The following is a 13768-nucleotide window of genomic DNA, read 5'->3' on the forward strand; positions in this document are numbered from 1 at the left end:
AGAAAGTCACTCTACGTTGTCGAAAAGGCAAGCTTAACGCACTTTACACCGGCAATGTCGAAGAGGTGCGAAAGTCGTTGTCAGACTTCCACCGTTGCAAAAGTGTTTCTCTCTCTCTCTCTCTCTTTCTTTCTTTCTTTCTTACAGATCCACGGAGAATAAGAAACTGAACGTGTCCAGGTCAGAGAAGCAAAGTTTAAGAGGGATTAGCTATGTCAAAGTTAAGTCACAGAACGAGGATTACGTACACTTCGCGAACGCGTGGATGTAGTTAACCCTTACACCGGCACTGATATACTAATTGAATTAGTTATTTCGAAGCGGAAAGTTAACGCGGGCACGTCTACGTGAAGTTTTCAAGCTGAAATAGCTGGCAGAATCGACGTCGGCACCGACGCCGCCGTCGACGTACTACCTACCACCTTCGAAAACTTCTTATTAACTCGAAAGTTTGATTTGGTATCGTTCCTGAGTGTTATTTAATTACCGATTTCGACGAATACGTGATGTTGATTTAAAAAGAAAAAAATCAATAAAAGTAACGAAAAAAATTAAAAAAGAAAAAAAAAAGAAACAATCCATTTCCAACGCTGCCTGGGCAAAACTGACGTTCGATCAAGAAAAAATTGTAAAATACGAAACATGGATTCATGGATGAATTTTATTTATACGCTACCAGTCGAAGTTGTATATTTTTATTTGTTTTTTTTTTCTTTTTTTTTTTACTTTTATTTACTTTTAATTTTTGTAAATCGACTCGTAAGAAATGTATTATGAACTCTCTCTCTCTCTATCTATCTCTCTCTCTCTCTATCTCTCTCTCTCTCTCTCTCTCTCTCTCTCTCTCTCTCTCTGCCCCCTCTCTTTCGATAATGAATGATGAAGAACAAATATATAACAATGTATACATGAATATTCACTGGTAACAATGTACAATTTACAAAAAGTTTGTTTTCTATTTTCGATTCGTTCACAGTATTTTAACTCGTTAGCTTTTATATATGAGTCAAATTTGCTTTAACCTTTTTTTTTTTTTGAATTTTTGAATCCCATTCCTCCAACCCTCTTTTACGATACAGCAACGTGCAAAAGCACGTACGATTACGTCCACCGCTTTGCATAACGCACGTCCATAATGAAATGGGCGAAAATTAGCGATAAACTTATGTCGGAGCACTTTCATTAAAAATTTGGCGGTACTACTCGAGAGATATCATGGTAGTACGCTGAGTTTGCGGGGAGTATTGCATCGCGTGATGAAAGTGGTGGGGGGGAAATGGCGGCAGGAAGAGACGGGAGAGGTAGAGTGTAGAAATTAATGGCTCGTCGGACCAACGCTAGGTCATTCCACTTGCCGACTTCGCATATAGGTTTACAGTGATACTACCTAGTTTTGATGGTTTCGCAACGCTATCTGAAAGAGAGAGAAAGAGAGAGAGAGAGAGAGAGAGAGAGAGAGAGAGAGAGAAACATAGAGACAGGAGATAGAGAGATACAGAGAGAGACAGAGAGCCATATTTCTCGAATTTATGAATACGATGAATACCACGTTACCGTGTTTAACATTACGATAACGTCGACTTTTGTTTTTGACATTAAGAACTGGAGCGTTAGTTCCATCGATCGCTCGACAGATATATAAATATGTATGCCGAAGTAAATTAAAATACAATTTTCAAAGGGATCGACGTTTTTTTCATAGTTTGCGAAGAGTTTACACAAGAGCTACATGATAAATTCTCGACTTTCTTTCTCGTCAATGACAAGTTTTTTCAGTTACGAGATAGTTCGTGCTCAACATGATTTTTTTTAATAAACAATTATCTTCAAATAACGATCAGCAAATCGCGTGCAGATCGGACAATACTTGTCAAGACGGTAAAGTATTCTCAAGACAGTTTATATGCGGTTTATATGTACATATATTGTTTTACATACACAACAAACTTACTATTGAAAAGAACTATCATCCGGAGAATGAGGTCTACACTTTTCGTGCGATTACCGGTATACGAGAAGCGATAGGCACAGATGAATTTACAAGCTAAGGGAAATTTATGGAAAGAATGACACGATGACTCTACCGATTTTACGTTGTAGATTTTGACATCCAATTCGGGGAGATCCATCTCGTAGATAAGATTCACGACAGAATGTAATTAAAGATTATAAGATACTATCGTGTTGTATAAATAGAAGCGACCTGACACATTGTTGGTTACTGACGGTAAATATCTGCAAAACAAATATATCAAATTTGATAAAAAAAATAATAAATACTTTATTTTCAATTAAGATTAATTATTCTTTTTTACAATTTATGACATAAATATAGTTCTCAACTGGATGACTTTTGAATAAATATGTATATATGTAAGATTTATACTTTTCAAAAATCTATCTCTCGTGCTTTGTGAAAAGTCGCCACGAGAGCATTTAATTGTACTGCCTCGCTACATCCGACTGCTACCCTTTTTTCGATTTCAGCCATTTTTATCACTAAATCTATGAGGATGTGATCTGGGAATTCAACTTAAAAATATCTTCATATTAGAAATAATCTTTCTAATTGTATTAACAATATACACTTACTTTTATGTACAAATTGATGCAATTCAGTCAGTATGTCTTGCAATGCGAGTCCTTTCTTAATTTTTAGATCTTGTATTTCTTATCATCCATTAAGGAAACTATTAAAATTGATAAAGCAATGATAAAAATTGTTGAATAAAATCAAAAGGATACTACAATAGGATAATTCATAAGATTCATTTAACAACCAGTTTGCAATATTTTTTATATCAACTGGTAAAGGATGTCCAACGCAAGAATATACTGTTTCCTCTGTAACTGATCCAAAAGCTAGCCAAGTACTCTGAAGTATATTTAGTACTTTCCTCATATCTCCACCGCACAATGTCATTAATGCTTGTTTCCCATCATCTGTTACCTTTAAACTGATAATCATAAATATACTTATAAATTTCTATTCCTAATTGCAAAATAATTATTTTAATACTCAAATTAAAAATTACTTTTCCTGCTCTATAACATCATTTAGTCTTGGTAAAATTTGTTCCGATTGCAAAGGACCAAATCTAAATTTAGTACATCTTGACTGAAGAGCCGGTATAATTTTACCAAGATAATTACATATAATGCAAAAGCGTACATTCTCTGTATACTTCTCAATAACTAAAAAGAAATTATAATGCTTTTTATATCTACTATAACTATATTTAATTACAAATTAACTTACTTCTTCTAAGAGCATTTTGAGCATCGTTTGTCATAGCGTCTGCTTCATCGAGAATAATCAATTTAAATCCAGATCTGTACATAGTACCTGTACTCGCAAAATTTAATATTTGTCCTCTGACTATACCTATTCCTCTATCATCAGATGCATTCATTTCTAATACCTATGCATACATACAATATTACAGAAGATATACATAAAGTTAATATCATCAATACATATTAATATAAAAGAAACAATACCATAGAATTAAATTGCGCAGGTTTGTAAAGTTTCCTTGCACAAGCTAATATAGTACTGGTTTTTCCTGTGCCTGGTGGTCCATAAAGTAGAAGATGAGGAAGTTGATTCTCATCAATGAATTTATTAACTAAGAATCATATAAAATAATATAAAAAGAAAAATGATTAGTATATACATCATTATATTAATTATTACAAAAATATTTACTTGTTTTTAATATTTCTTCATGAGAGATGAGTTCTTCCAACTTTTTAGGTCGATATTTTTCAACCCTGAAAAAAAGAACATGAAAGTATTACCAAACGCAAGTTTCATCAAAAATATTTACAATGACAAACTTACCATGGTAAATTCGTAAATGTTTTGTTATCAGAAGCCATAATATCACTCAAATGCTCGTTAGAAAGTAAATCTAAGGTTAGCTACGATCCCGCGCTTTGTATTTCACTTAAATATGGCGTAATTAACATCTTGATTTTTTCGAATAGAGCGTTCCTATTGGTTCAAGAATTTAAACCAATCGCAACAAAGCAAACAAAAGTTGTTACAAAGTTACAAAATGAAACGTTTGATAATTTAGAAAATTGAAAAGAGATAGCATAAAAGACCTGTCAAAAGAAAACTTGCATCTAAAATATATATATATCACGAACATTTGTGATTCGTACGAACGATCGAAAATTATTGAATTTATTACGATAATGGGTACTAAGAGTGAAAGATCAGCGAACGATGCGGAATTACTATGTGATCAAACGCCTGAATATATGTTACTACCTAAAATGAGATTCAAATTGAGTTTAAGCGAATTTTGGGGAGACGATGAATTGAAAAATTCCTTTTTAGATATTATAAAGCGTAACAATATGGCACCGTATTATAAAGATGTATGTGAAGATTTCTATTGGGAAATGGATGCAAATTTATACAACGAAATGCATCAGGCTAATGTAATCGCATGGGAAAAATTAGAAACGAGCAATACGAATTTAAATATCGAGGAAGAAAATAAAGGAAATTGGAGAGATATTCTTGAATACGCATGTAAGATCGGTGATACCGATCATGCTAACAGTATTGCAACTTCTATATTCGAAGATACGAACAATTCATCCGGTCTCAGAGCAGAAGCAGCTTTCTGTCTTTTTCGAATAGCTTATTTCAAAAGCAACGTTTCGTCAATGGGCAAAACAGTCAAGAATATTAACGATTTGATGGAAGGTATACATAAATAATATTCGTAAACGTAAATACTCACATGCGCGTCACAAAAATAATAAAATTCGAGTTTCCCAATCTTTCATTCATTATAACACTGTCAACGTCAACGATTCCGTTCATTTATTCATTTTTTTTCTTTTCTTTTAATTAAAAAATTTAAGAACAAACGAACTTAATATTCAATGATTTCTTTTTAGTATCCTGCAATATGGGTAGCAATTGGTGTTGTCGAAATAAATTGAAGGCATACGAAGCGCTCTATTGTTTGGCCGTAAGAAATTTCACTCGTGCCGTTTCCCTTTTATTAGATTGCATTCCTACCTTCGAATCATACGAATTATTACCGTTCAAGGATATCGTACAGTACACTGTCTTAGCCGGTATGATCTCTTTATCAAGATCAGACCTTGATAAACGATTCAATAATAATGGTATCCTACAGCAATCTTTAATGATCGAATGTTCAGCTTACATGGATTATTTAAACAGTCTCTATGATTGTCATTATGCTGATTTCTTTCAACATCTCGCATGGATAGAAATGGAAATGAAATTTGATCCTCTTCTTCGTCCACACTATCAGTATTACGTTCGAGAGATGCGCATAAAGGCATATTCGCAACTTTTACAGGCATATCGTACGCTCAGTTTAAATCGTATGGCTATCGAATTCGGCGTTACTGAGGATTACATAGAACAAGAAATGGCACGATTCATTGCGAATGGTAGATTACATTGTAAAATTGATAAAGTATCTGGTACTGTAGTTACCGTTAGCGCATCCGGTTGTGACAGAGGACAACCGCCTGATGCTAGCTGCGATCGAGGATTGGTTTATCAAAATACGATAAAACGTGGCGATATGTTGCTTAATCGGTTAAAAAAATTGGGACAAGTTATTGAATTCTGATGCTAATTATCGATTTTCGTTTCTCCCAGATTTGAATTTCGCACTGTTCGAAGTTTCACAGACTTTTTCGTAGAATTTTTTTTTTCCCCTAAAATTTACATGGTTATTTTAATTAAATTATAAACATCTGTTTTGATTGTATATATATAAAATATATATACAATATATATATATATATATATATATATATATATATATATATTTATGTATATTATGTTGATAGAAAAAAGAGAATAATTCTACTTTACGAATTAATCTTCGACAATATAACCTTTAAAATTGGTTTATATTCCGCACAAATCATACATTGTATGTGCTAAGTAAAACTTTTTCATAAGAGTCAGGGATGGCTCATCGAATCTTTTTACAACGTTCTGGTGCAGTTTCAAAGACAGTAATCAATGTTACGCACAAATTTAATTATTTGTTTATACTTGATTTTGAAGCTACTTGTGAAAAAAACTCCTTAATAGTGCCTCAAGAGATCATTGAATTTCCTTGCATAGTATTAAACACGCACGACTTTGAAATCGAAAATATTTTTCATCGGTACATCAAGCCTAGAGTGCATCCTAACCTCACATCTTTCTGCACAGAATTAACTGGAATAATGCAGGAAACAGTCAACAATGAACCTCACTTTCCAGTTGTATTCTCTCAGTTCTGTAGCTGGTTAAAGGACAATAATTACTTTGATCCAATTGATAAAAGTGCTTTTGTAACATGTGGCAATTGGGATTTAAAGACAATGTTACCTAATCAATGTGCTATAGACAATTTACCATTACCAAAAGAATTCCATCAATGGATAAACTTGAAAGAAATATTCTGCATATCATGTAAATATTTCCCTCGTAATTTAATAGATATGCTTTCTCATTTGAACCTTTCGATGACTGGTAGACTACATTCTGGCATCAATGATGTAGAAAATATGGTTAAAATAATTCAAGCTTTGAACAAGATGTATAAAGCACAATTTAAAATTACCAATAAGTTGAATACAAAAAAATTTTAATTTAATTTCAAGATTTTTGTAAAATTTATAAAAAAAATCTTTATTAACATTAAAATATCGGTTTTATAAAATATAAAAAAACTTGTATTAAAATCTGTACATTAAATGTTAAGTTATCACTATAAGACACAAATTATTGCCGTACAACAGCTATTTTTATCTTTACATCTTGTCTGTGATTTTCAGTGTATATTTTAAGTGTAGCTTCTAAATTACGTTGAACTTTCTGTTTGCATTTGATTTTTAAAGGAAATCCTTTACCAGCTGGTATCATACCCTCAGTTGGTACTATACTAAGTACATCTGTGTTCGATAAAACAGTTTCATATGGTTGTGCTACTCTGCTTGAACTTAAAATAGTCACAATTGCTTCATTTTTTATTGAAGGAATTAAATTCACAACGTTCGGAGATACGGTAAAATAATCATCATACTGTTCATGACGTACATTATTTACACAGCCTCCTGTTATTGTCCTGCAAAATATAGAGATAAGAATTATAATTAATTTAGTAATAAAAGTTTCGTATATTTGCTATTAACATTTAAGTAATAAAAATTCCTTTTTGTGAAATTTTTAATAGATATTAACAAACGTATTTACTCTGAAGGTAAAAAACTTTTTCCACTTGATTCCACATCCACATGACTGTCGTCACTATAAAGAGAATAAAACATCTGTGATTCATCTGCACTATCATGAATCATAGATAATGTCTCATCTGCATTGGTCTCCACAGTTAATATTATTTCATGTTGGCTCACTCCGTGACATAAATCACTAAGATTTTGCTATACATAACTTGAAATATTAATATCTAAACTGAAAAAAATTTATTGCAGACAAAATATTGAATACATTATAATTAAACTTACTATTGTATCATTAATTAAATTTAAATCTGGCATTAATTGTTCTCCAGGAAAAACTTTGCAAAGTGGATAAACTATATTCCTAAATGGTTCACTTTCACCTCCATTTAAGTCACCTGCATTCTTTATTTTATTATATAATCGACGTATTCGCCAACGTGTCGGCTCATCACCATAAATAATATTTATAGTCCCTACGTGACATACATCAGAACGTTGTCGCAATAATATTAAATCTTCTTTTCTTGGTTGGAACTCTAATGTAATCCACTGAGTTTCTTTTGGTTCTAATAATAATTCTGTTGGATTTACTTGCCAACTAGAAACCATGGAAGGATAAATAGCTGAAAGAAACTATTATTTCAATAACTTATAAAAAATAAAGTAAAGAATCAAATAACGAAGTCAAATAAAAAAAAACCTTTTGGTATTAACTTGACTTTAGCGTATGAATGAAGATCACCAATATTTTCTAACTTGATTTTAGCTTTTAAAATTTCTCCAGAATTTAATTTACCAAGAGGCAACCACATTTTACCATTAATATCCTTAAATATTTCAGAAATAATGACTCTGCCAAAACCACCATAACCATACAATAATATCTAGAAATATCATATTAAGATAAATGTGCTATAATATATCAACTAATAATTAATTATATATTAAAGGATTTCTACATGAGGAAAATATTTACTGCTTTTGATGAACGTGATTCGTTTTCTTCTTTTTTAATTTCATAATGTTTAAAAACAATTTTTCCAATAGCTGCACCAATATGATGTGGACAGAATACAACAGAAAGTGTTCTACTTTCCATACGATGCAACACTAGCACAATATTTGGACTTGTTGTTTGATGATCTTTAAGAAACTAAAATATTATTTTTTATTGTATAAACATAAACTACTAATCATTAGAACAGTACTATAATTCTATTTATACTTACTAGAAAACTATTATTTTTACCAGATATCTGTACTTGAAGTTTTATTCTGTTATCACTTATATTACGAATAGTAAATTCTTTAGTATCACTTTTACTTGGCTTTACAGAACCCCATACTAAAGCAGCATGTGTTGATTTAATAGGAATTTTATCCCCAGCAACAGTGGAGCCAGATATTGAACTGATTGGAGAATTTCTTCCAGATCTAACACAATAATTAAAATTTTCTTTACTGCTACTATAAGTAGTATAATTATAGAATTTACCTGCTGGATAACACGCTATGCGGTGAACTCGGAGAAATAGCATCAGAAGTTTGTTGCGGTGTTTCGCATCGTAAATAACTTTCGTTTTCTGCCTCCACATTTTGTTGTCCAATTACAGAGTAATAATAAGTATTATTACCAATAGATAGTTTAATTTTAACATATCTATAATAGTCCCATTATTACTTATAAATAACAATAAGAAAAATGTAAACTTATAAAAAGATTAATTTTTTAAATATTACTTACCTATCATGAGTATCACAGCAATATGGTTTAAATGTTATTAAAAATCTATCTGTTGCATTACGCTGTAACGTTAAAGTTTCAGGTTTAACAGAAAAATCTTCAATACGATTTGAAGATTTTTCATCTTGCACTATGAATGCTGCTATTAAAAGTGGCAATTCTCCTGTATTAACGATAGTTAGAGATTTGGTTTGTTTCCTGGGAATCTGTATAGGTAATTCTGTATCAACAACTTGTATTTTACTTGAGCCTATTTTTACATACAATGGTATTTCTTTTATCATTACAGCATCATCTTTCTTGTTATCTACTTGTATTAATAGTTTAGCTTCTATGCTGATTAATTGTTTTTTTAATAATTCTGCTAAATTAAAAGTAATTATTTAAAAAGAAATAACAAAGAATAATCAACATATCTTGTATTGTTATTACCTGAAGCTAATAATGATGAGGTCCCTTCACATTGTACAAGAGCGGTAAATTGTTCTCGCGGCTTAAGTTCATGTGTAAAACCATCTTGTAAATTATTTATGCTAAAAAATTTTGGACCATCCTATGGTTGTTAAATACATTTTAATTAAGCTCCTAAATATACTTTATACTTAAGTTAGCTCAAATGATAAAAAAGAATCTTACATGTACAACAGATAGTATTATAGGGAGAATCACATTATTTTTATTTTGTAATGTAATAGATAAAGTTTCTATAGTATTTTCAATAATGCTACCAAAATTAAGTTCTGGTTTTTTAAAAGGTGTTAATACATTAACTTGAAGTTCTTCTGATTCAATATAGATCATGTGTTTAATTATTGATTCTTTTCTTGTTACCATATCAGTCGTTATTATATTTAATATTACTATTGCAGGATTAGTTTTCTTTGTTATTTTTACACCAATCTAAATATATACATCTTTTAATAAATATAGTATTATACTAGTACAATGATTTATATTCATTTATGTATACCTTGACAGATCGAGTAGAATTCGGTTTTATAAGAATTGTATCTTTAGGCAAATGAAGTATTATATTTTGATTATTTCCTTGTAATTGGTATGTACCTAATGAGCAGATTATCCATCTATCACCCGTATTCGTTAATGCAATATCTGCTTCTCTTGATATACCAACAATGCAACTACAAATCTCTTGACCATTTCTGCTAATAATGATATCTGAAAAACATTGGCATTAGAATTTTTTTTTTATAATAAAGTATAGTTGTATTTTACAAAGCTTTTTTACCATGTGACTGAGACATTGTTTCTAAACATAACTCTTCAACAGTTGTAGATTTTTGAGCAACACTATGGTCCATCTTCGATGTATATGAGATGTTTTCTTGTTTGAAAGTTTTTTCCCTTTCCATTCCTGATTTATCAGACTTCATTTCGGATAGAGATAACTTATTATCTTTAAAAATTGACTGTATATCTGGTAATTTTATTTCATCTAAAATACGATTAGTATACAAAAATATATTATTTTGATATATACTATTTGTTCATTTGAAATATAGTATGATCACGATAGATTTAAATTTAATTATTTAACTTAATTAGTAAATAAGTACATACCAGTATCCTGCTGTTGGAAACTTATTGAACTCTTTTCAGTTTTTTCTTTCTTTAATGACTTTCTTTGAGGAATCTTTTCCAAAGTATCCTTAGTATGTAAATCAAAATCAGATGTAAATGATAACATTCTTGGCAAAGTTTGTTTATTTTCTATTGTTTTATTAATGGTTTTACTATCTAACGAAAGTTTAGATGATTTATTATCTTTAATGTTAAGAGCACTTGGAGTTGCAGGCATAGAACATCTGCTTGAAGGTAAAAGCGTGTATGTATTGCCTTTGTCATCATTTTTTTCTAATTGAAACTCTTTCCTTTTCTTTTTTGCCATTATAAGTTGATCTACTAATCTTCGTGGAGTACAATTATCAATATCTTGTAAAGCTTGAGCAATACTACTTAAACTCATAATACTGTGTTCTTCTATATCTTTTGTTGAATTTGTAAGATGGGCCTGTTCCTTTTCTCTGAATGTCAAGGATCCTAAAATATAATCTTTTAAAAAAATGAAAAAATAATTTATATGATATTAAAGTTACCATCTGCAATGGTTGAATCAACTAAAGGTATTAATCTGTTTTTCTTTTTAGGGCTGTTAATAGATAATCCTAAAGTTGGTCTTTCCACAGTATCATTTGACAAGTCTCCAATATTTCCACATTTCCTTTTGAAAAATTCACCAATAGATACTTTACGTCCAGCGTTAGATCTGGATGATCAATAAATTTGATTAATAATAAATTTTGTACGATTTATTACAAAGAACTTACTCTACTGATAGATCCAATTCTCCAATAATACCAGAAAAGCATGACAAATCTAAATATTCTTTTTCTGAACTAGTTGCCAAAGGAAGATCATAAGAACAGTTCTGTTTCCAGGAAGATTCATCAGCTAACAAATGACTGGTCATTTGAGAAATAGACTGAAATTCTTCATTGTTAAATTGTGCCATCAGCTCAGCAGTTGTTGCATCAAAACTAATTCCTCCTGGACTCTTTGAAGAGAATGAAGGTACACATTTCTCGGCACTTTTACTCATTTCTGAAGAACGAGCTGTTATTTCATTAGGTTCGAATACAACCTGGAAATAAAATAACATACAAATTTCTATACTCTTTCACTTTTCACATTATCATTACTTACACTGTTTGATCTGCCTTCAACATGTAATGTTTCTGTACTGTTCTGTTGTTTCAACTTATTATCATTATTGTATGTAAAAGAATTACCATCAACATGATCTGAGGGATTATAATAATTTGTTAAAGTTTCAATATTGACATCATCCTTTTTATTATCACCTAAAAGATAATATCATTTATAGAAGATCAATATATATGCATATATTAATATTTTATATATTATATATCTATGTATATATTTTAAAGAGATTTATCTTTTTATTACCAGAAGATGTTAAACCTTCAAAATTGCTACATTTTCTAAGCAACTTCCTAGCAAGTTCTTGCTCAGCATCCAATTCATCAGATTTTTTTTTTTGTTTATCATTTATTACACTTGTTTCTCCTAATACTAAAAAATAACAATAGTAATATCGCATTTAATTAAAGCAATAAGGATCATATTGTAATACTTACAAGTTGATATATTATTAAGAATACCTAATGAAGAATCATCTGACTTTAATAACATATTATTGCCACGTAAAGAAGACGGTACAAAGTTCTCATTTCTAAAATTCCTACCAAGATATTTGTCTTCAAGTCTACAAATACAATGGTTTAAATTACTTTTTCATATCTAACTTTTTTAAATTATCTTAAATCTATGTTAAATATCAACAAAAAAAAAGCGTACGTAGACTTTCTTTGTACTGTTGATGAAGCCTTTGGCATAGGAGTGTTCAATAATGTTATATCCAACTCAGTATTATGAAATTTTGTCGGGGTTGACATTATGAAATTTTAAGTTATTGTTACAAATTAATTCTAAAATCTTTTATATCCTCTTATATCTTAATCTATAAATAAAATAGAATTTTATGTTATTTTCGATTGATAATGTAAGAAATAAATAAAAACTGCAAACCACATCATTCGAAACAAATCCTGTGACAGTCGATCGATTCGTTCAGTTTTAACGTTCAAATTTGAAAATCTTAGGCATTGTCATGAACATAGTGAAATAGATTGCGCGTATAAGATGGCGCAAGTCGTTGGTAAATTTCTGATATTTAAACTCATGATAAGAGTTTAGGTAATACTTCCCTTCGTATTGATAGGTGCCTATAGCGTCGCCGCGAATTGAATGCCCTCTACATTTGAAATTGATATGACGTCACATATGAGATGTGATTTTTAAGATACATTGAAAAGAAGAATTATTAAATGAACTCTACGTAATAAAATATCAAACAAATTTCAATATCTATTCATTAAACACGTATATATGGCACTGTAATATAACTTATTAATCTTTAAATAATACTGCATGTGTTTAAATATTACATAAATATCGAGTAACCTTGAATAAAAAATAATTTTACTCATATTTATTATGTATAATTACGTGTTTTATATAATAACGTTAATATAAAACATTAATAAAATTATGCTATATAAATCTTAACAGTAATTCATGACAAACATACAAGTCAAAAGAAAAAATTCTATTTTTAAATACTTTTTTCTTTAAAGATAAGAAGAGAATACATTATTTACAAATCTATACTAAAATAAAAAAAAACTTAGATTCTTCCAAAAATTTACTTATGCATATGTGTAGATATGTATATGAGAAATTTATGCTTTCAGAGATAGATACATGTAATATTTTATATAAACGCTTTCCCGTTGTCGAGCACGGAATTCGTGTATAATTTATGCAGTGTCATGTTGAAGCAAGTTTTTTATCGTTTATTTTCGCATTGAAAGCAAAAATTTTCCAAGGAATTATATAGATTAGTGCGTTAATACTTTTTGGAATTTATGTAGGTCAGTATATAAATTAGACTCCTTTTTTCTTTCCATATTCCAAGTTATTACTTTCCCGCGTTATGTCGTACAATTTCTTCTAAAACAATCTCAATGATTTCCGATTACTAACCGATCATAAAATTCATTTAATTTACATATTACTTAATATTAAATACTTATAAATAACAATTTTGTAAAAGATTTTTTTTCAGATAATTATTAAGAGAGATATATAATAAATAGAGATCAATTCTTTTATTAT

The 13768-nt window shown here is 29.9% G+C and overlaps 3 protein-coding genes across 11 annotated transcripts; 1 reads left to right on the top strand and 2 right to left on the bottom strand.

The window, feature by feature from the left end:
• Nucleotides 1–1672: 1672 nt before the first annotated feature.
• LOC124424211 (replication factor C subunit 5) lies at nucleotides 1673–3979 on the bottom strand. Of its 5 annotated transcripts, none has more exons than XR_006942256.1 (9): nucleotides 3845–3979; nucleotides 3710–3774; nucleotides 3502–3629; nucleotides 3260–3422; nucleotides 3036–3195; nucleotides 2746–2957; nucleotides 2593–2661; nucleotides 2387–2543; nucleotides 1673–2235 (listed from the first exon to the last, which is right to left on the bottom strand). XR_006942256.1 is itself a non-coding variant. In XM_046962948.1 (8 exons), the coding sequence occupies exons 1-8, from the start codon at nucleotides 3880–3882 to the stop codon at nucleotides 2390–2392; spliced, it is 978 nt and encodes a 325-aa protein (XP_046818904.1). In that variant the 5' UTR covers nucleotides 3883–3979; the 3' UTR covers nucleotides 2264–2389. The 5 variants fall into 5 exon arrangements, 3 of the variants coding, with proteins under 3 accessions (XP_046818904.1, XP_046818903.1, XP_046818906.1); XR_006942255.1 differs by having other exon boundaries at nucleotides 2593–2670; XM_046962948.1 differs by lacking the exon at nucleotides 1673–2235 and having other exon boundaries at nucleotides 2264–2532.
• An 11-nt stretch (nucleotides 3980–3990) lies between these two features.
• Nucleotides 3991–6671, top strand: LOC124424212 (26S proteasome non-ATPase regulatory subunit 6-like). The gene is given in 3 exon segments (XM_046962951.1): nucleotides 3991–4742; nucleotides 4940–5580; nucleotides 5945–6671. Coding segments are annotated over 3 exon segments (1887 nt in total). The 5' UTR covers nucleotides 3991–4203; the 3' UTR covers nucleotides 6652–6671.
• A 105-nt stretch (nucleotides 6672–6776) lies between these two features.
• On the bottom strand, nucleotides 6777–12753 carry LOC124424210. Of its 5 annotated transcripts, XM_046962943.1 has the most exons (20): nucleotides 12620–12744; nucleotides 12389–12551; nucleotides 12169–12296; nucleotides 11978–12103; nucleotides 11714–11871; nucleotides 11338–11651; nucleotides 11107–11276; nucleotides 10571–11062; nucleotides 10239–10445; nucleotides 9960–10168; nucleotides 9626–9889; nucleotides 9422–9542; nucleotides 8990–9353; nucleotides 8741–8905; nucleotides 8475–8679; nucleotides 8222–8398; nucleotides 7946–8129; nucleotides 7528–7868; nucleotides 7256–7443; nucleotides 6777–7127 (listed from the first exon to the last, which is right to left on the bottom strand). In XM_046962943.1, the coding sequence occupies exons 2-20, from the start codon at nucleotides 12484–12486 to the stop codon at nucleotides 6785–6787; spliced, it is 4254 nt and encodes a 1417-aa protein (XP_046818899.1). In that variant the 5' UTR covers nucleotides 12487–12551; nucleotides 12620–12744; the 3' UTR covers nucleotides 6777–6784. The 5 variants fall into 5 exon arrangements, with proteins under 5 accessions (XP_046818899.1, XP_046818902.1, XP_046818898.1 ...); XM_046962946.1 differs by having other exon boundaries at nucleotides 12193–12296; nucleotides 12389–12753; XM_046962942.1 differs by having other exon boundaries at nucleotides 12389–12753.
• Nucleotides 12754–13768: the final 1015 nt, after the last annotated feature.

The sequence above is a fragment of the Vespa crabro genome, chromosome 5 (assembly GCF_910589235.1).
Source record: "Vespa crabro chromosome 5, iyVesCrab1.2, whole genome shotgun sequence".
NCBI lineage: Eukaryota > Metazoa > Arthropoda > Insecta > Hymenoptera > Vespidae > Vespa > Vespa crabro.